This window comes from Fistularia commersonii, chromosome 16 (genome assembly GCF_037954325.1).
Source record: "Fistularia commersonii isolate RoL2024-O1a breed Wild chromosome 16, RoL_Fcom_v1.0, whole genome shotgun sequence".
Classification (NCBI taxonomy): Eukaryota; Metazoa; Chordata; class Actinopteri; order Syngnathiformes; family Fistulariidae; genus Fistularia; species Fistularia commersonii.
Window position 1 is genome coordinate 12304438 of NC_141299.1, and position 21098 is coordinate 12325535.

The window sequence follows — 21098 nt, forward strand, 5'->3', positions numbered from 1 at the left end:
GCGAACAGCTGGCCTGTCATAGACTCCCACCCTTCTCTTCCACCTGGACCTACCTGTCTGTCAGTGTGCTCTTTACCCATTCGAGGAACAGCCTGCTTGACCTTTGACGCCCCCCCCCCCCCCCCCCCCCCCTTCCCTTAGAGCCCTGTACAATATCCATGTTCCTGCTGCATCTTGAATCGGATCGGTGGAAACATCTCAAACCATCTGAGCGCTCAGGCACCGAAACAAATGGGGGGAAAAATTGCTCTGGAATATTTATGGAATTTTGTAATCCTTTTTTGTGTGTTATATGAAAAAAAAAAAAAAAAAAGTTGAATCACATGCAAAGCACATGTACATAATTTTTTTTGTGTATGTTTGGATTGATGTGTGTGAATATGTGTAGCAAAACAGTTGTACAGTTTGACTTTGCATAGATCATCAATGATTTGTCTAGCTCCCCCATGTAGATTCACAGTAACCTTATTATATTCTTGCTTTTTTTTGTCTTTGTCATTGGTGTCTTTCTTTGTAAAGGATCATCAAATCTAATTTTATTAATGTTACCGCAATAAAAACATGCACTCAAAAATGATGTTTCGCAAATTACTCTTTTCGTGGGATTAATGCCATTTTAACGATGAATAACCATTGTGTGTTTATAAGCCCATTGACAGCCCTATTATGATGTGTATGTTTCTTATTTGTCCTTTAAGAAGTAGGTCAATGCAGGATTAGTCAGGCACAGTCCATCCCATAGTTGAGGGACACTAAACCCTGCTGTTCCAAGATGTTACCGTGTTAAAGGCAAAAAGAATACTTTACAATTACAACTATCATCAGTCGCGGTATTTCGCGAAATAAAAAATTAAATCTCACGCAAACTGTGCAAATAAAGCTCACCCAGTCACTCAAGCATGAAAATATCACAAGTTCTTCTAGAAAACACCAGAACGCTTTAGCAAAGCAAGAAAAAAATGAATTTAATAATCACAAAACTGACAAAATGGTTAGATTAAAATTCAACTGACAAAAAGGGAGGATAAATTAAAGATGATGCAAACATGTAATCCTACAGTGTGTTTATATAAGGATACAAGAGCTCATTGTAATAACTGAACTGTGTGTGTGCATTTAGTGTGTGTGTGTGTGTGTGTGTGTTTCTGTGTGTGTAATTACCAAGATGATTTTGAGTGACTCCACACTGGAGCTACTCAGTGTGTTGATGACTGGACAGGACTAGAAATCTGTGAGCGTGTCGCTGCCAGTAAAGTGATTACAGGACTCATCTACCTGCGGTCCGCTGACCTGCTGCGACTACAGACAAACCTAGCTGGTGTGATTGGTCACCGAGCTGAAGGGAGGTGCTGATAATTCAGACTGACAGTGAGCTGCTCCGGTGAATCAGACGCTGCAGCCCTGCGGACGACTCACCTGCCGCTTTAACCTCTCCTGGAGAAAAGGTAAAACAAATCTGATTTATATCAGTCCTAACTGATGAATAAAATAATAATTTACAGCTTCAATTTAAAAAAAATGCTTTTAAGGCTTCAGATCTGTCTGTGTGTGAGATTAGACAACTGAGGGCACGAACGGTGTTTTATCGTGGTAACTTTTCTCCAAAAACACAAGGTAGCCTACTTGATACCATTACAAACGTCAAAAGGAAGCTTGAAAAATTCGTGGAAATAATCATGGCGGGCTAATGTTATCTATTGAATTCTTCTTTTGTAGCCAGTAAATCAAGTGCAGACATTTTGCGCGTCAGAGTCCTTTATTGTTAAATCATTGCGACTATAAATGAATCGATATCACCATCTTTCTGAGCCCTCATTGGTTCTCAGGTAACTGGGTCACCTGTCTTGGACCTTTTTGTGCCGCTGGCCCAGATCCCATTAATCCTGCTGACCAACTTGCCGCTACTTCATTATTAGACATCTCCGACATTAACCTCGGGGGCCCCAGACTGTCTCATGAGTCAACAATGGGGACATTTACATATTTGAGTATTTTTAATTAAGGGAATAGGATGCAGGATTGGCCCAAGAAGTCAATTGACCGCTGCTTTGGATAATCATGTGAGAGCAAAGGTCTACTTTTAACCCTCTGCGTGCGTGTTTTTCTCTGCCGGCGGTCAGGAGAAGCTCGGATCAGAGGATTAGCGTTGCGCCTCCAAGGATGACTTATGGGGATGGAGAGGTTTACATTACATTACATTACATTACATTACAAGTCATTTCACAGATGCTTTTATCCAAAGCGACTTACAAAAAGCGCAATTCAGTCACCGAAGATCCGAAGTACCAGTCGTTGAAAATCAGAAGTGACCACCCTACCAAATAGCCATCTCAAAACCATAAACATACGTACATTCGTTTCTTTTTTTTCTTGTTTTTTTTTTTTTTCCGGGGTTGGGGGCTAAGTGTAGGGTAGTGCTTGGCGAAGAGGTATGTTTTCAGCTCACGGCTAAAGATGACCAAGCGACCCCGCCGTTCCGACCTTTTTCGGGTTTACCTGTGTTGCTATGGAATGCTATGTCAAAGCTTAATAAGGGTAAAATTCGTGATAAGATTTTTATGTTTGGCAAATAATCAAACATTATGATGTCAGTATTCACACCCTGGAAAGATGCCATCTTTAGCTTCGGATTTAAACCGGCACTAAAGATCTGATTGTAATCTTCTCATGACATAAGCCAGGCTCCTGTCTGTCTGTCTGTTTGTTTGTGTCAGAACGATGTCGGGGCCGAGGCCGGTGGTGTTAAGTGGCCCTTCTGGAGCGGGGAAGAGCACGCTGATGAAGCGGCTGGTGAAGGAACACGAGGGCATCTTCGGGTTCAGCGTGTCACGTACGTGAGACAATCCGCTTCTTCGGCCTCCTTCGCCAGATTACGTGCGACAAATACATTCTGGTGAAAGACGGACAGCTTCACTTTAACATCTCACAATCATCTCCGCGCCCTCTTTTCACAGACACAACGAGAAACCCTCGACCGGGAGAGGAGGATGGCAAAGGTAAAGTTGAAATTTGGCTTGTTCGGTGCCGCCGAATGTGATGAAAATGTTTTTACCGCCGTCACATCGCAGCTGGACACCATCGTTTTTGGTTTCATCCCCGAAACCTGCACCACCTTCCCCTTTGTCGTCCTCTGCATCACCCGGGCTAAAAAAAAAACGCAACCCACGCCACTTCTTACTCCCAAGTGAACTGCACAAGTGCCCTTGATATAAAGGGATAAACCTCTCTCTGTGACTGTTTTGTTTTCTCCATAGGCCTGAACAAGCTCCCCATGCTTCTGGGGGCTACTTTACTGCCTGTAGCAGACGTCTTTTCCTCTGAGGACTTAGAAAATTCATCCTCATTTTCGTGCCCAAATGAATCAGAAACCACAGATAAAGGTGACCGCAGTGTGATTCCGAATACGTTTTTTTTTTTTTTTTTTTTTTTAAGGCAGAGGGATGGGGGTTACTTTCATCATCCTGGCATGCTGTCGTTGGATGCGCGGCAATTGTCGTGACAAACAAAAAAAATGAATACATAAATAAAAATAGATAAATAATCGATGTTTTCAGGTATCACAAAAAGACAGTTTACACTTTGGAGTAAAAAGCTTTTGAAAATAGCCCCCTATGATGCCTGAGTAGTGAATACATTTTTTAGTCCAAAAAAAAAAAAAAGAACCCGCCCAATCTCCCGCCAAGCCTTGTAGAGCTTTAGCATGGCCAAAGTGCACCTTTCCTAAAATCCGGCATAAATCTGAGAACTTCCAGGCTTCCATGTCACATAGCTGTAGTTCAGGCTTAGAGAGAGAATATATATCTGACATTACTGGACAATAATTATACGTGTCTTACATCACACTGTATTTCAATCAAGGGTTTTTTGTCATTCCCTGCACTGTATTCAGGATTTAAGTTGGAACAGATCCATTCTGTACTGTTCATAACTGTTTTTTTTTAATCTTCAATCCTCCCCTTCATTTCAGCACATTTTTTCCTATTCTGTGATATTTTTTTTTTCCAGATTGTTGTCTCTAACACATTTTCATATGTTCTTTGCTCTGATAGCCGTGTGTCCATTTGGGATGGACAAATATGGACGACAAAATGTTTTTTTGGAAAAAAACATCAGCTGCACCTTTATGAAAACACTTTTCTCCTCAACAAATAAAGTCTTCCAGACAACGGATGCTTGTATTTGGATTTGCAGTGAAATAAAAGTAAAAAATAAAAAAAGAGAGAAAAAAAGGGCTTTCAAATCAAACACGTGATTTTATCAGCATTTGGTCATATTCTTTGCAACCATACATGAGAAAAGGAGAGTTAGCATGTACAAAAATATGATTTTTGTACATTTGAAAGCCATTCTGAAATCTACTTGTCACTGTTTGGCAATAATTGAACAAAATATCAACACAGTAGTATTACAGATGTGAGCAATATTTGGATATTTACATTGTTCCTCAGGCTCTTTTGGTTTTGGAGATGGACCTGCTCAGAAATGATGATAAATAAAGTAAAAAAAGAGATTTGATATTATCCAGTAGTGGGTCATGGGTCAATGTAGTGATTCTCTCTGCCTGGATGTTGTTCAACTTTGCCTTCTCTTTGGAAGATGTTCACCATTTATTGTGATGAGACTGAGGTTGCCTCTTGACAAACAGCACGGGCCTCCAACACCTCCACCCATACGCTTCCCTTTATCCCCAAGCGCACACAATATAGCGACAGCGAGACTCAATACCGCCCTTCTTTCTCACAGACTACCACTTCACAACAAGAGAGGCCATGCAGGAGGGCATCGATAAGGGGGAATTCATCGAGAACGCTGAGTTTTCCGGCAACATGTATGGAACGAGGTGAGTACACGTCTCTACATAATTGTTTCACCGAGCTTTTTTGTAAATAAAATACCAATTATTCCTGAAATATTCTTTATTCACAAAAAAAAAAAAAAAAAAAAAAAAAAAAATGACAGCCCGTGTTTGAGTAACAATTCAACAAGCTGCAATTTTGTTGTCAACATTGCACAAATTAGCCATGAATCCGTTACTGTGTAGCACAGAATTCCTTGAAGCTGAGCCACCGGGATCAAGAGGATAAAGCGGATATATAATAGTCTTGGGACAGAAGGAGCTTTAACCCCCACTGGTCTAAAAGAGCAAGGCAGCAGCTCAGCAACTTGTGTGTCACATTTAATCTCTTCCTCTTATTTTAAAGATAACATGCCCACTGCAGTGAGAGTGCGAGCAGCTTGAATCGATGCAGCGATCCTCTTAGCTTTGTCACTCACTACATGGGAGAAGCAGAAAAAAACCTGTTTGGCAGACATCAAACCCCATCGGATTCCATTTAAAACCCGACGTGTCCGATATTGTCTCATCTTGCAAACCGTGTATTTCCTCTGCAGTAAGGCTGCCGTAGAGGATGTACAGGCTAAGAACCTGATCTGCATCCTAGATGTGGATATCCAGGGGGTGAAAAGGATTAAAGAGACTGACCTGAACCCCATTTACATCTCAATCCAGCCTCCATCTATGGAGATTCTGGTAAACATTCAGAATTACATGCTCTAACATTTTTTTTTTTCTTGTTCACAATTGATGATATTTGATCAATACTTAAGAATAAACATTTGTACATTTTTTTTTTCCTAATATAAATCATGCTTAATTCCTCACCAGGAAAAGCGCCTGAGGGACAGGCAGACAGAAACGGAGGAGAGTTTGCAGAAGCGGCTGGAGGCTGCGCGCATCGACATGGAGCTCAGTAAGTTTCTGAATTTCTGCTGACATTCAACAGGGTTTAAAAAAAGAGCCTGACAGATGACCGTTCGCAGGTAAGGAGCCCGGAGTGTTCGATGTCGTCATCATAAACGACGACTTGGAAAAGGCCTACGAGGAGCTCAAAGATATCCTCAATGACGTGAGTGAAGACACATAGATTCAAAGTGCATATTTTGCCCCTGTATTTGTTTAAAACCCAGATTCCGATATCAAAATATGTTCTTTCGCCATCTTTCTTGATTCAGGAAATCCAAAAAGTTCAGGAGGCCAAATCGTAAGGAGGGAACCGTAATCGTGCTGCAGGACAGAATAACAGTCGTTTCTGAGTCTGGTCTTTTGGAAAATTGCAAATATGCCTGACATTAAGTCTGTGAAGGAAAATGTTTTTTCCTTTGCCCTCCAAAGTCACACGATCAGAGGTTTACAGAGATTTCTTCAGCACATTGTCGCCTTCAGCGGTCTCAGATGGGAAGGGGGGGCTTGTATTAACCCTCTTATTATGTTAAGGGTCAATTTGACCCATTGGGTCAATGGGTGAAATGGGTCAAATTGACCCTTAACATAATAAGAGGGTTAAGAACTGAAAATCTGGATTTGTGTTAGATTCACTCAGATCTTGTTAAGTCCTATGTGTGATAATACTAACTCACCTTTTCCCTCCAAACTTAGGATTTATCTAGAATAGATTTTTGTTTACTTGTTCCGCTCAATTCTAATTTAGTAACTAATGAACTCATGAGCAGTTTTGTGGTTATTCTAACAAAAAAAGACTGCATTGAAATCAAAAAGTCCCTGTATCTGAGACACAATTGCTGCATGTTGGCAGAATAAATTCAGGTATATTTGAATGTATTTGTGTGCTCCAATAAGACTTAATAAAGAAAGCGAGGACAATTACAGGTCACATTTGTACCTTTTATTTTGTCTTACGTCCACTAGATCATCCGGGTAGGCGGTTTGCCCAATACCAAATCACTACCATCGACCTATATATCCAATCTCATCTATAAATAACAAGCTTCTCGTTTATACATTTGAATTTTTAGGCAGGCAATGTGACATTATAAATAATCCACTGCATGACACTGCAGAAATATAGTTTGGGAAAAAAACTTCCATTCAGTATGTATTTGCAGAAGATGGAAACCAATGGAGACTAATCGACCAATCAAGATTCCTGCGATAGCTTGCAAAGACCAAATATTATCCCTGATATGTAAAAGCACATTCACGAAATCACACAAACTGGTAGCTCTTTGGCAACCGCTTAAGACGCAAAATATTTTCACCTAAATCTGATTTTGGCTATAGTTTAACAGACAAGAGAAGCTGAAGCCAAGCTCACGGTCGAGTCTTTGTTTTGTTACTGGAAAGGGGGACCCTGAAGTTTGCTGCGGACCTGGTCTCGTTTCTCCTCCTTCTGCGCCAGGTACGCTTTCAGCTTGTCGGTGGAGAAACACACCTTGGAGTGTCGAGATTTTTGCGGAGCGCGGTGAGCACGCAGCCATGGGTTCTGGAGACACTCAGTGGCGGTGGGTCTCGCCCTGCATGGATTTTATTTACCTTTATCATCTTGAAATTTTGCATTTAGTTTCCCTGTTTTTTCACGTTTTACGTCTGTGCAAATGCTCACTCACCAGGATTTGTTATTCAGGCTGCTCTTGATGAAGTTTAAGGCCCCCTCAGACAGACCAGGATAACAGTGTCCGAAATGAATCTTCCCTTTCTTGATGCTTCTATCTTCTTCTGTATCAAAGGGACTATCTGCACTCAGCCTGAAAAGAAAGAGAAAAAAAGCTCCTTCTCAAAAACTAACAGCTACTGAACAATAAGTCAGTGCCTCCACTTGGATAAAAGCTAAACAGCTTGATACATAGTGAAATACAGAATCGTTTGTTTGCCAGTAACGCCTAATTTTCTTAAGCCTTTTTTTTTCTTATATTGTTATTAATATTTTGAAATTAGGTTGCTTTCATATTTACATTCATATACAAAATCAACAAACATCTTGTTCTTTCAAGTCAAAATTGTTATGCCAGTAACACCTCATTTTCTTAAGCTTGATTTTTTTCTCTTGTATTGTTATTAATATTTTAGATATATTTGAAATGATGTTGCTTTCATATTTACATTCATATACAATAATTAACAAACATCTCGTCTTTTCCAGTCAAAATTATTATGCCAGTAACACCTCATTTTCTTAAGCCTAATGTTTTTTTCTCTTATATTGTTATTAATATTTTAGATGCATTTGAAATTAGGTTGTTTTCATATTTACATTCATATACAATAATTAACAGACATCTTTTCTTCTCAAGTAAAAATGATTATTTTTGAACTCACATGATGAACAGCAGAATTCCAATTGCCCAGATATCAGTTTCAGGCCCGACGCCTTGACCCTCCAGGATTTCCGGAGCTTTGGGAAGGACAATATAAACTGACAAAACAGACAGACAATGGATATTGTTCATAAATGGTTGTGCTGTTATTGGTGATGCCACTACCACTCACACACAGAAAAAATAATTTAGAATTTAAAAAAAAGGAATCGAGGATAAGCTGAACTGACTAATTTGCTTTCAGTTCATCATTAGGTAAAGACCGTACCCTTGCAGAGTTTAGTTTAGTTTAGTGAAATAAACAACAACCACACAACACAACCACACTTTGTCAAATATTTGAATTGAAACAATGAGCCCATAACAACCTTTGCTCTCCGACAGGCCCTGGATGTGTTCAATATTGAGAGGCTGTCCAGGTGTGAAGGACTGAGCTGAGCCAAAGTCCACGATCTTAATGCGGTTACAGTCGTCTACCAGCATGTTGTCCGATTTGAGGTCCAGGTGTATGATCCGGCGGCTGTGCAGGTAGTCGACCGCGCTCAGAATCTGACCCAGTAGCTCGGCAACATGGGCTTCTGCATACACATCTCTGAGTGGGCATATAAAACAATACACACACACACACACACACACATGCACACACAGACAATTCAGTGAATTTTCTTGCTGAAAGTCATCCAACACATCTGGAGGACAGAAAATGGCTGCTGCTGGTTGTCACTTATCTAGAAAAATTTGTTGTATAGACCTGATGGACGATTTTGCTCCTCCACCAAACGCAAAATAAACATTTGTATAACGCAACTTATTTGGACCTTTGTTACCTGTGTCCTTACGTTACCTTGCTGCAAGACTGTGGAGAAGCTCTTTGCCCGGACAGAGCTCCTCCAGTAAGACCAGGTAGGAGGAGGTGATAAAGGCGCAGTGCAGACGGACCAAGTGGGGGTGATGAAGCCTCTTCAACAGCTGGAATTCCCGAAGAACCAGCTGTCTCTGCTCTGCCTTGTAAGGGGTGATCTTGGCGGCAAACACCTGGCTGGTTTCTGCATCCCTACACAAGGTTATTACGCTGAAACGACCCCTGAAGGTGAGAGAGAGGGAGAGACAGAGAGGAGCAAACCGATGTTGGACAGATCGCAGACTTTATCAATTTTTTCATATGAATGTATACAAAGCTTAACCATGATTTCAATTTCATATTTATTTTTTAAACATTTACAGTGTTTATTTAAAGGAATTAGAATTGTCTTTATTCTTATATCTAGATGCATAGTATGTTGTCCTGCTGATGCCCTTATAATTCCCAAGTTCGATTATCAAAGTACATTCTATTCTATTCTATTCCATTCTATTCTATTCTATTCTATTCTATTCTATTCTATTCTATTCTATTCTATTCTATTGCTGTGACAGAATCTAGTCATTTGTAACTGAAAATAAATGGCGAAGACTTCTTAAGTATGATTATATATTATTATTTATCCAACATTAAAAATCTGAATCTGTTTAAGCAGGAAATTAAGTCTTTTGAAAAATATGGACGGACATGTGAAGTGACAGAGAGTAGCAGCAAAGGTCAGTTCAACTAAGGTTTGACGTAAATGATCACAATTACACTAAAGTAAAGCATTTTCTTTTGATTATCTAAATCTTGATGAATTATGAGAAAAGACAAAAGTTACATCTTTGAATATCGCACCTGTTGATCTCAGAGAGGAAGTTGTAACTCTTCTGTGTTCCATGTCCTTCTGCCACACTAACCTTTGACCCCAGGAAGTTAGTCTGAATAAGAGGAATTTGAGTATCTGTTGGAAAAAGTAATTTAAGATATTGAGTAACACTGTAATGCATAGTATCGTAAATATATAAAATGAATGAACAGTGTGTTCGACGGCATTTTCTTTGCCTTCCGGATGAGTAGCCACGACGACTGGAGCCGAAGCGTCACTGAAGGGTCCGGCTCCTGTCTTGGTTATGGCGCCGACTCGAAACACGTAAGAAGCCCCAATGGGCAAGTCCTTCGCCACGTAACAGCTGTCAGTCACCTCCTCTGAGAGCACGATCCACTCCCCGCCTGGGGAGCAACACCACACTTCTGCATTTGTGATATTTTTTTATTTTTCATGAATCACTATTTGGTCATAAATGTATATACACCAATACCGTATTTAAAATTATTATGATCATTTTCCACCACTTCCTACTATACTATCCATTATTTAAGGAAATCCGGTATCTTTTGCCAGATTTCCAAAATACAGTTAAATTAATATATTTCATTATCGCCATCCAACTAGTGTCGGGGTGGGCAAACTACGGCCCGCGGGCCACATCTGGCCCATTGGTCTTTTTAATCTGGCCCGCAAAAGATCGGTACAGAATTCATACTTGATGTGATCAACTGAATGAATGTTGGAGCTCAAACAGGAGATTATTTCATTTTTGGAGCTACTTGAGAACTACTTGAGAGAATTTTCCTGAGCTGAATGACACAAATTGTCTTTTTGATTTAGCCTTTACTATGGACATCCTGACGCACATGAATGAGCTGCACGTGAAGCTATAAGGTTTGTGCATGAAATGCACGCAAATCTAGGAGCCTTCAAAACCAAGCTAGTTTTATTTTCAAAGCAAATATCAGACAATGTTCAGACAAATGTCAGTCGAGTCTGTTAGGTTAACAAATGCTTTTTTTTTTAAGTATTGTATCTTGTGCTGACCCGGCCTGTCTGTCAACTTTTAAAAGTTAATGCGGCCCCTCGAGCCAAAAAGTTTGCCCACCCCAAACTAGTGTGTTTTTGTGCTGCATGAACGCACCATCTGTGCAGTACTGCACACAGTAAGTAAGAGCTTCATGAGACTGCACGGGCTTCCACACCAGCAGAACTCCACCTCCATCTAGGTGGAGTGCCTCAGGCTTGTTGGGGTGGGCAGGTAAATCTGAAATTTATGGTGAAACGTATTACAGATGACCTTTCAGCAAAACAATGACCACAGGATACTTTGGAATGGACATTGTTGTTGTTAATTTCTAACCTTTCCCCCTTTTGAATGCAGGTATCTTGAAAGATGGCAAGAGTTTGGAAGTTCTCTTTTTTGGACTTGGACTCTCAAGAACCCTACCAGTACGCTCCCTTTCAGGTGTAGTGGGCACTGATGCTTTTACAATTGGACCTCCCCTGCTTACATCTTCCTTACTGGAAGATCTTGAAAACAGCTTAGTCAGGCTGGAGGCTGATGCCCTCATTTTTTTCCGAAGCGACATGGTGGGAGTATCCGGCTTCATGATTTCTCCTAGTGTGGGTCCCAACCCTGCGTTCTCCAGCTGTGAGTAGGAATGACCCGTCCAGGATTGTCTGCGGAAGATCTTCAGAAGTCCCAGCCTGGGTGATTTTCCTGCAGGCAGTTGGACTTCCAGGGCTGGAGCAGATGCGTGCCTCTGAAGGTTATGGCTGTCTTTTTTGTCTCTGGATCTTGGAGGCCTCTCTGGAGCTTGAAGGGAGGAGAGGCTGGGACTTGGACTGGGTGTTAATGGAGCCTGGCCTCCTCTATTTAAACACAAGTTGGGGTTCGAGCGCGTGCGGTTGCGAGGTGGAGCCTGAGGAAATGAGCTCCTGGGCTTAACTTCTTGAAATGAGAGAGGGGACGGAGAAATCAGAGGCTCCCCCTGACTACTGTACCCATCCCTCACTTCTAATCTGTTTCTTCCTCCGAACTGTCCATGACTCACATCTTCAAATGAGCCAAGTCTACTCGAAGACTCTGAGCCTCCATGTTCCAATATAGAGGACTCGGCCAAGGAACCCTGGGAGCCAGAAATGGTGTCTCGCTCCGCCTGCTGAAACAAACTCGGGCTCCTTCTCCGTCTAACAGGAAGGCTTGAAGGAGCGCGGGGACCAAATTTGGGGATCTCTTGTAGACTCGCTTCAGAATCCTGCCTCCTCGGGGGCCGTCGAGGGCCTGGAATTGCCAGCAAATTGTTCCCTCCCACTTCATCATCTGTGAAACTTTCCCTCGGGCTCCGACCTCTTCCCTTCTCCTCCGGCTTTTGGCGCTTTGGTGAGCCGGGAGATCTTCGAGTATACTCATCTAGCGACCTGCTCCTCCTGTGCGGTGGTATGTTGGTCTGGGGAAGAACGACTCCACTGTCAAAGGAACACGACTTGTGCATCGAGGGCTGGACGGATCCTCGTCTCTGGCAACGGTTGGTCTCTATGTCATCTTCAACATACTCTATGAGGGGTTCGTTGAGGCGTCCCGAAAGGCTTCTTCGCAGAGGCTTGCGACCTCTCTCCTGCTTTTTGGCTTGGAACCTGTCCCGTAAAGTCATGTGTCTGGCAGACATCGGGGAGAGCTGATGAGACGTGCTATAGAAATTGCTTCGGATGACACTGCCCCTGGGTATACGACCTCCATCACTTCCTGAGCCCTCGTCTCCGTCAGAGAGGCAAAGGGATGGACTGCTATCTTTGCTGAATCTTCGCTCCCTCTGAGGCGTCTGAGTGTACGACATTTCTGATGAAGTCACCGACTGCCTGCTCACGCTTCTCCTTACGATGAATTCTACATCTCCTTCCTCCTCCAATGTCCCTTCCTCTTCCTCTTCTCCCTGAGAATGAAGTTTGGCAAATGGTTCTGGGATCTGCGCTCTCTCCATCATAGGGTCATAGTCCTCCTCAGTTTCTTCCTCATCCTCCGTTGGGCTGTAGTGATGGAAGAAGTCCCAAGAATCTGCCTCGTCGTAATCGGACGACGAACCACTGCTCACGGAGGTGCTGCTGCATTCTTGAGGTTCGCGAGGCACCGTCACTGCAGTCTCTCTGAGAGGAGCATCCAGGAGCTCAGGGATTGGCCTTAACGTGAGCACCGAACCAACGCAAGTCAAAGAACGCTGAGGAGAGACGGGAGAGATAAAAGATAAGACGATAAACTGAAACATTATCAATATTGGAATGACAGAATCGGGTGATTTTTTTGCTGCAGAAGTTGGGGCAACTTACCTGCCATTTTCTTTTTGAGACAAAGCTTTTCAAATTTCTCATGTCGATTTCTTCAGTGTCCTCTCCTGCATGCTCGTCCTGCAAACAGGAGCAATTATTTGTGGTGATTTGTGTTTTTTTTTTTTATCAAGAAAAGTTCTTAGTGCAGCAAAGCTTATCGCCATTGTGCTTGACAATGACTAACCTGGAACCAGTCATGGCTTAAGCACTCAAAAGCAGTTGGTCGCTTCCTAAAGAATACAGAGAAACATTAAAAAGAATTGTGTGGAGAGCAGTGACGCAGCAACTCAACATTTCCAGGAAATCCAAAAGAAATTTGTTCAAACAATCACAGTGAATTTTGCCTCTTTCACGGTGCTCACCTATAAGTTGAATGATCAGCAAATTGAATATTGAATTCTTTACGACATGAATAAATGTTAAAAGTTGTTAATGAAATCTGGCACCATCTATTTCAGAACCAATGGAACGGGTTTGTTTGTACAAACTTTTCACTTAATGACAACTGTTTTTTTTTTGTTTTTTTTGTAACTGCAATTTCCTTTTTTTCAATCTTACTCCGGATCCAGCTGAAGAAGCATGTGAAGGAATTTTTGCGCCTCGGGGCTCCTACACATGACATCAGGGGCATCCCAGTTCAAAGTCCCTTCGCCCACCATTAGCAGTGTAGCACGATCCGTGTCACCCACAAAAGGGCATCGGCAAACCAAACTGTCAAGAGAAAGAAAAGGATACGCAGCTCAAAGAAGCTCCTCTCTCACGGATTTCAAATATAAAGTATTGCAATGCGTTTGGGGTCCTTTTTAAAACCACTGAGATACATACCACAGATACGCAATTATACCCACAGACCTGTGAGAAATAATGAGAGATATGCTTTTAGTGCCTTTAAATTCTGCTGAAGAATCCAGAAATGATTGTAGGTTACATGCTACGGTACAAAATACATTTTAAAAATCTGTGTTGTCGGTGACATCCAGCAATATTAATGTAAATACACCAACACTAACATTTCTTTAACAGTATTGATGCTGCTGGCAGTCCTCACCAAAATACTTCCTGTTTTTTTTTTTTGCAGTATTTCAACACCTCCAGCTTTACTTACCACTCTTAATTGTGCAATATTTATATTTATATTATATTCATACAATTTCCAGAACTCATCTTATCTTATCTTATCTTATCTTATCTTATCTTATCTTATCTTATCTTATCTTATCTTATCTTATCTTATCTTATCTTATCTTAGATACAATATTTTTAACACATTAAATTGTACACTATTTTTGAGTTTAAATAGAACATCCTTTGTGGTAAAGCAAAATTTTTCTTAGCAAGCTTACCAAATGTCTGTTGCCACAGTGACGGGTTCTTGGTGCACAATTTCAGGTGCGACAAACTCCGGTGTGCCAAACATGCTGTACTGGTGTCTGGATGTGTCTATTTCCTGACAGAATCCAAAGTCACATATCTTGATCTCATCTCTAGGTGGATACACCATCAGGATATTCTCAGGCTGGAGATGGAATAGAGTAAGTGTTGTATTATGAACAGATTAGCACACAACTCTTGTTGATTCATAACAAATACTTTGATCCACAATCTCACTTTAATATCTAGATGGATAATGTTCATGCTGTGAATGTGACCAACTCCTTCAAGAATCTGTTGAATGTATGACTGAGCCTGAAATGAGAATTGCATATTTTTAAAAAACAATCAAATGTCATCATCGATATATATATATATATATATACAGGACTGTCTCAGAAAATTAGAATATTGTGATAAACTTCTTTATTTTCTGTGATACAATTAAAAAAAACAAAAATTACTTTTTCATAGTATTCTAATATTTTGAAATAGGATTTTTGAGTTTTCTTGAGATGTAAGCCATAATCAGCAATATTAAATTAATAAAAGGCTTGCAATATTTCAGTTGATTTGCAATGAATCCAGAATGTATGACATTTTTGTTTTTGTAATTGCATTACAAAAGATAAAGAACTTTATCACAATATCCTAATTTTCTGAGACAGTCCTGTATTAGAAAAGTATGATTTGTGCAGAGGAGCAAATCTTATACTTCTTTTTCCGACACTGATCCTCTCAGTAATAAATGGTCCACAAGTCCATGAGAGCAGCATCTAGAAACCGTGTTAAAGAAGAAACTGAAGCGACTGTGGATAAAAAGAGTCTGTTGCATGTGGACACTTGGAAGGAGGATACATTTCTGTGATTAGCACCAAAGTGCGTCTGGTGCAAAAGAAGTCCAGCAAACAGGCTATTCTTGGATGAGCCAGGCGGGACAGCAAGTCCCTCTCCTGGAAAGCCCTGGTGCGAGTACTATTTCGAAGAGGCAGGAACTTGGCAGCGAAGACTTCCCCTGTCAGTCTATGGACCACGCGTTTGATTACCCCAAAAGTTCCCCTATAACACAAGGAAGAAGACAATAAATCTGTGTTATATCTCCTCAGAAATCAAGGGTTGGTTTGAATAAATACGGAGCATGGGCTCACCTTCCGATTTCCTCATGAACGTCATAAACAGAAAACAGTTTCCTCCTCTTTCCAAGCTCCACCTCTCTCTCCTGAGACTCCATAGGACCTAAACGAAACATTTCGATTTGACAAGGGGTGCTTAAAATGTATTTGGACAACAGAAATGTTCTCTTGATGCATCTGCCACAAGAAGCTACCAACTATTTGTCTATCTTTGCATTAAGTAAGTGACGTAATTGTCATACCTTCCTCCACTGTGAGCTGAGCCTGGCACGTGGCATGTCCTGAGTCATTGTAGGTAAAGCAGGTGTATACGCCAGTGTCGTCAACTTCCGGACACACTATCGTCAAGGTGCAGCGGGCGCCATGACGAACTATTCCCACGCTGTCGTTGGCTGTAAGTTCCTCCATGTCCTGCGGTCAAAGAACACTTTAACAAGACATCTGCTGGTCTCTTCTGCGCACAAAGTTAATCAAATCTTTGGTTCGTCAAGGTTGAAGGTTTGTAGCTAAAACTGATTCAACGTGCTAAAGAAAATAACAAAAACTAAAGGGAAAGTCACAATGACGAGCTAGACAGATTTTGGTTTCAGGCCACCCCGAATGAAAAGAGGACACTGCTATGTACATTGTAATGTACATTCACACTTAATATCAGCACTTGCATGTAAATGGATATCGGTCAAATTAGGCTCAAAACCTCAGTTTCCTTTCGTATAAGAGAGCTATTCCTTGACTGTCACTGCTAGCAGGATGATTAAGTGCCAGGTTGAAATGAATGATGAAATTTTTATTCTTACACATTTCTCAACAGTTGCACAATTACAGAACTGTGAAATTAGCCTGGTGGTGGTGGTGATGGGGTGGTCGCAGAACCACCGATCTACAGCGCTCGTACCTTGTACCACTGTATCTGAGGCGTGGGGCGCCCGGTGATGATGGCGGTAAATGTAACAGGTTGGCCTGGCTGGACACACAGGTCCTCGATGGGAACCTGGATCGAAGGAGGTGCTGCACCAAAAATTAGAGCATTTAGTGTTCAGACAAATTTTGTACCTTTTTCCCATTTTGGGGAGAGTATAGCACAACATACCGTCTTTGATTTCTTGCATTTGTTCTGAGATGTAGATTTCCTCCTCCTCTTCCTCAAGGTAACGCACAGGCTGTTGTGTTACCCGCTCCTCTGATTTAGAGGGAGGAATGAGATCCTCAACATTAAACTCAGCTCTAGAGGCAAAGACAGGAGTGAATAAGTGAATATCTTACAATTATAGTTTTATAACAACTTGTTCCTATAAGGTTGCTCATATATTTTGATTCAAAGGATAGAAAAACTACCCACTGTTCTTGTGCAGGAGGGAAAAGCATTGTTGACATTGAGGAGGGGGTGACATCTGTTTGCAACCATGTCTTCACAAAGGCAGCAGACCAGCCCTCTGAGTCTGAATCTTTAAAAATGAAATACCAGATTAAGAAAATTTCAGGGTTGCAGAATCAAAAATGAGGAAATTTTACCAAATATGAATACAATGAAGTAATAAACTGACCTGGGAATGGCAATTTCTCATAAAAAAGTACATTACCTTACTAACCCTTCCCAGTAAAAATGCATTCCTTACCTGTGGAAGAAACAAACCTGTCCCCCTGACAAGACAGGGGGTTTAAAGGACCACCTGCCCAGCATGTGACCATCTTGCATTTGTAGAAGTGAAGAGTTAGCTGGACATGCACTGGCAGAGTTCATGGTAATTGTTATCATGACAGTGATGACTTACATGGAACAATCCATGTGAGGAACCTCCTGCTTTAGGACTTGCAGAGAGAAGATGGAAAATCATGTAGGTTAAAGACAATGGAAGGACAAAACAATGATTTGGAGTCCAAAAGTCAGAAATATATGAATTATATCGTAATTTGAAATTCATTTATCATATTTCAAACATACAGCTTCAAATATGATCTATCTTCATTGAACCATTTAGCTATCAAGAGTGACCTTTGTAACAGTAGCAGCAGTAAATCAAGTAAATCAACAGATAATTGCAATTTTTGGAAAATAGCACAACAGGTTATTGTGTGTTATTGATAACACTAGTAAATTCAGGCGGGGCCAGCAAATAGCCAATGTTGGTTCAGTGCTTGTGAAACTCTAAACAACACAAAGCCATTTTATCAATTTATTCCTGTGTTTATACCATTACATATCCAAGTAGTTGCTGTGCATAGTGAGAAACGGGACCTGTAACAGTGGCACTATTTACCTTTTCCTTTTAATTATAGCTTTTAATTTATGCCCCTCATTATTTTAACTGACTTTTGGATGCAAAACCCATGCCTTTTGTGAAGAGTGAAATCACGATGAGAAGCAAAAAGAACATTCAATACAATAAATGTACCGATGTCTTTTCTTGGATGAGGATGCCGGCAAGAATAGTGGTGTTTACAATGTGTTAAGAGGAAGCCACTAGATCCAAATGGATTATGGCAGCAGAAGGTGATGAACTGCTGGAAACCAATGGTATGCGTTAAAATGACCTTAGAGATGAGCCGAGCTCATCTGTGCGACAATATACTATACATTTCTCATTGCAAACAGCCTTCTTAGAGGACAGGAAAAAGTGTCTTTCTCGGTTTCGTCTTTGGCGTTCATCTGCACAGTCTTCCCATTATATGCCATGAACCCTGGAGATCTAGCGGCATCTCATCTGAGTTGTAACTACTTGTAATAAATATGACTGTGTGAAATGGGAAAAAGAGAGAACGTGGGTGGGAAGTCTGAGGATGGAACAATCTTGATATAATGGATAAATGGAAATGGTTGAAAGTGAAAGTTGATGCAGACTGTAGATGATGTGATGCAGGGAGGGTGACGTGATCAGAGTGGAGAGGAGGAAAACCAAAGAATGGTTTTGTGTTCACTCCCTGGAACGTCCGAATGAAAGAGCCCTGCGCAAAACATAGTTACCTCAAATACCTTGGATTGTCCTACCTTTTGGGGGTAAGTCCTGTTCTGGGTTACTCTCAATGTCAGCCGGGGGTACATAGACTGGACACAGCCCCGCCTTGCATTTGACACAGCCAAATTCATTCCAGAGCTAAACAAAAACAAACATATTCAGTCATTAGGAAAGCTGATGAACGTTTAGAATGTTGAGTGTAATTATCCATTTTTTACAAGAGTGTCCTACCTCACATTCATATTGTCCTATATCTGCCTTCGATGCATTGTTGACCGTAAGAGTTAAAATTCCACTCCGAGTGTCATTCTTGACAGAATATTTCTGGTCATCGTTCAACTCTTTGCCATCTTTCAACCACCTGCCATTAAAAAAAAACAGTCATTGGCATGGATACCGGCCATAACATGATAACTATAACTAGTTTGTAGCTGTACTCTGCACCTGATTCTGGGTAAAGGAGTAGTGAATGTAGAGCAGGTGAACTGGATACCCTCTCCCTCTATTAGGCAGGCACTCTCCAACCGACAGACAAATCTGGGTGGAGCTGTGCATAAGAAAATACTTCAAAATGTTAATTTGACAACTGTGCCCTGACAGACTGGTCTAGAATTAATGGTCATTGATATAGTGGACTTGATGTATATGATTTTTTTGATATATGTATTGGCAGTGCTACTAGTAAATGTGCAATTATTTAGAAACTGTATTCAAATAGGAAATAGCATAGGAAGTCATTATTCATAGAATGCCATGGTACACTTTCTGAAAACAGCAGAAAACATATTCAATTACTGTATGAATGAAAATGTTATAACGGAATAAGCATCCCTCCGATTGTTTTGTTTATATTTATTTCCACAAGTGCGTCATTCCCCCATTATTCCATGCATCTGAAGACTCACCCTGCACCACAACCTTAGCCAGGGTTCCAGCGTTACCCATGAAACTAGCAGCGTAGCAAGCATACTGTCCAGAGTCCTCTGCAGTAAGACTGTCTAGAATCAGGGTACAAGTGCCCGTCCTGTCGGTAACGATGATGTGTCGGGGGTCATCCTCCAGAGCGAGGCCATCTAATGGGTAATACGAAGCGCAAGATTTTCAATATGTAACCATCATCATTAGTTTGGGTGCTAAAACCATTATAGCATACTAGCATGACATGCTTTTTTGACAAATGGAGGGAAAATCCAAGAAGTTGGAGGAAATATTTCATAATAGCTGAACATTTTTTTAAATACCTGACCTTTGAACCAGCTGATCACCGGTGTGGGTGACCCTGTGACCTTGCAGGTCAATTTGATCGTCTTTCCTATCATTGTTGTGCAATCACACAGCGGTTTGTTAAACACAGGTGGACCTGTTGACAGATGCGCACACAAAACCGTACAAGGAATTGGTAAATGTCATGACCAGACAACTCAATTTCCAAGCCAGCAAACACTTTACAGATGCGCTTACTGTTGGTGAGCACACTGGACCGTTGTTGCAGCTCTTTTAGATCCTTGAGCCAGGAAAGCTTAACCAGCGTGGAGCGACCCTGCAGAGTGTACCTCCTTATGGAGCCTCTGTGCTCGTGCCACAAACCCCAAGACTTTTCATCGCTTCCCAAACTTTCCTTTATGACCACGTCATTCAACTGGGAACATGGAAGAGGGGCAGTAATGAGTGGTGCTGTCAGAGCACAGAGTTGTTTACGATACATCATCACATAGGACGCATCTTAATAAAAAAGGGCATGCTTTAGTTGAAAAAAAACAGACTCTTAGTCTCAGAGATTTTAAGTTAACCACCAGGAGGGGATACTTGACCTTCATTTTATTCTTGAAGGTGTAGATGTCACTGTTCATACTGGTGTCTCTCTTCAGCTTACACAGCACGATGCTGTCCTTGAAGAGAAATACTTGTCTCTGATGCCCTCTGGTGGTAGCCTTTATTTCTGGAGATTCCTCCCACACTGTGAAACTTCCCTGGGGGGGGGGGAAGATGACAAGCGTCGGTTGCGTGTCATGTCCAAGCTCAAAAATCTCCAACCGGTGTGGAAACAAGAGGATCCGTTTGTGTTCACGGTCTAAAGAACACCTAGAAAGTTGTCTGCTGTTGTCTGACCTGTCGGACAGGCTCTCCTAAAGTGGTCAGAGGTGCCGGGTATTTCTCGATGAGCGACACTTGGTGCAGGTTTTGAGCCCTCCAGGGCAAACAGGACACAACAGAGAAGGCGTCCTCCATCAGACAACAGCTCTGGCCGCTCTTGGCCTTGTTCTTGATCAGCTCCTGCCAGCAAAAAAAAAAAAAAAAAAAAAAAAATTGTAATTCACTGCCTAAGTACTGAAATGACACTTTTTTTTTCAATGCTTGAAATAATTCAAAATAAATATTGCACAAAAAATACCAACAGTATGGCGCAAAGAAACAGGCAATATCACAACATTTGTTGGGATGGAATGGACATCATAGTGAGCAAGCGCTAACACCAGTATGCTGATAGTATTGGTCTGGGACTTCACGATTATATTGATGAAAAT

General features: G+C 41.3%; 2 protein-coding genes across 3 annotated transcripts in view; one reads left to right on the forward strand and one right to left on the reverse strand.

The window, feature by feature from the left end:
* Positions 1 to 1285: 1285 nt before the first annotated feature.
* Positions 1286 to 6551, forward strand: guk1b (guanylate kinase 1b). Of its 2 annotated transcripts, XM_086161752.1 has the most exons (9): positions 1286 to 1445; positions 2715 to 2830; positions 2955 to 2996; positions 3255 to 3380; positions 4744 to 4840; positions 5392 to 5530; positions 5666 to 5750; positions 5821 to 5906; positions 6013 to 6551. In XM_086161752.1, the coding sequence occupies exons 2-9, from the start codon at positions 2719 to 2721 to the stop codon at positions 6043 to 6045; spliced, it is 720 nt and encodes a 239-aa protein (XP_086017878.1). In that variant the 5' UTR covers positions 1286 to 1445; positions 2715 to 2718; the 3' UTR covers positions 6046 to 6551. The 2 variants fall into 2 exon arrangements, with proteins under 2 accessions (XP_086017878.1, XP_086017879.1); XM_086161753.1 differs by lacking the exon at positions 3255 to 3380.
* A 120-nt stretch (positions 6552 to 6671) lies between these two features.
* Positions 6672 to 21098, reverse strand: part of obscna (obscurin, cytoskeletal calmodulin and titin-interacting RhoGEF a) — a 39271-nt gene continuing 24844 nt past the window's right edge. The window contains exons 50-79 of the mRNA XM_086161754.1: positions 20683 to 20847; positions 20385 to 20543; positions 20035 to 20212; positions 19820 to 19933; positions 19479 to 19646; positions 19018 to 19120; positions 18805 to 18934; positions 18606 to 18711; positions 16959 to 17064; positions 16710 to 16843; positions 16515 to 16627; positions 15862 to 16030; positions 15635 to 15722; positions 15345 to 15545; positions 15202 to 15262; positions 14724 to 14801; positions 14459 to 14631; positions 13941 to 13967; positions 13674 to 13826; positions 13300 to 13345; positions 13116 to 13193; positions 11152 to 13006; positions 10933 to 11055; positions 10022 to 10189; positions 9815 to 9920; positions 8957 to 9196; positions 8481 to 8704; positions 8114 to 8210; positions 7405 to 7542; positions 6672 to 7311 (exon numbers count right to left, since the gene is read on the reverse strand). Coding sequence (XP_086017880.1) covers positions 7131 to 7311; positions 7405 to 7542; positions 8114 to 8210; positions 8481 to 8704; positions 8957 to 9196; positions 9815 to 9920; positions 10022 to 10189; positions 10933 to 11055; positions 11152 to 13006; positions 13116 to 13193; positions 13300 to 13345; positions 13674 to 13826; positions 13941 to 13967; positions 14459 to 14631; positions 14724 to 14801; positions 15202 to 15262; positions 15345 to 15545; positions 15635 to 15722; positions 15862 to 16030; positions 16515 to 16627; positions 16710 to 16843; positions 16959 to 17064; positions 18606 to 18711; positions 18805 to 18934; positions 19018 to 19120; positions 19479 to 19646; positions 19820 to 19933; positions 20035 to 20212; positions 20385 to 20543; positions 20683 to 20847 — 5682 coding nt within the window. The 3' untranslated portion in view covers positions 6672 to 7130. The remainder of the gene's footprint in view (positions 7312 to 7404; positions 7543 to 8113; positions 8211 to 8480; positions 8705 to 8956; positions 9197 to 9814; positions 9921 to 10021; positions 10190 to 10932; positions 11056 to 11151; positions 13007 to 13115; positions 13194 to 13299; positions 13346 to 13673; positions 13827 to 13940; positions 13968 to 14458; positions 14632 to 14723; positions 14802 to 15201; positions 15263 to 15344; positions 15546 to 15634; positions 15723 to 15861; positions 16031 to 16514; positions 16628 to 16709; positions 16844 to 16958; positions 17065 to 18605; positions 18712 to 18804; positions 18935 to 19017; positions 19121 to 19478; positions 19647 to 19819; positions 19934 to 20034; positions 20213 to 20384; positions 20544 to 20682; positions 20848 to 21098) is intronic.

Bases quoted from the DNA above. Each gene is read 5' to 3' on its own strand.
- guk1b (XM_086161752.1), top strand. From the start codon at position 2,719: ATGTCGGGGCCGAGGCCGGTGGTGTTAAGTGGCCCTTCTGGAGCGGGG. The intron at 2,831-2,954 runs GTACGTGAGACA...CTCTTTTCACAG, and splicing joins CTTCGGGTTCAGCGTGTCAC to ACACAACGAGAAACCCTCGA. The intron at 5,531-5,665 runs GTAAACATTCAG...ATTCCTCACCAG, and splicing joins CTCCATCTATGGAGATTCTG to GAAAAGCGCCTGAGGGACAG.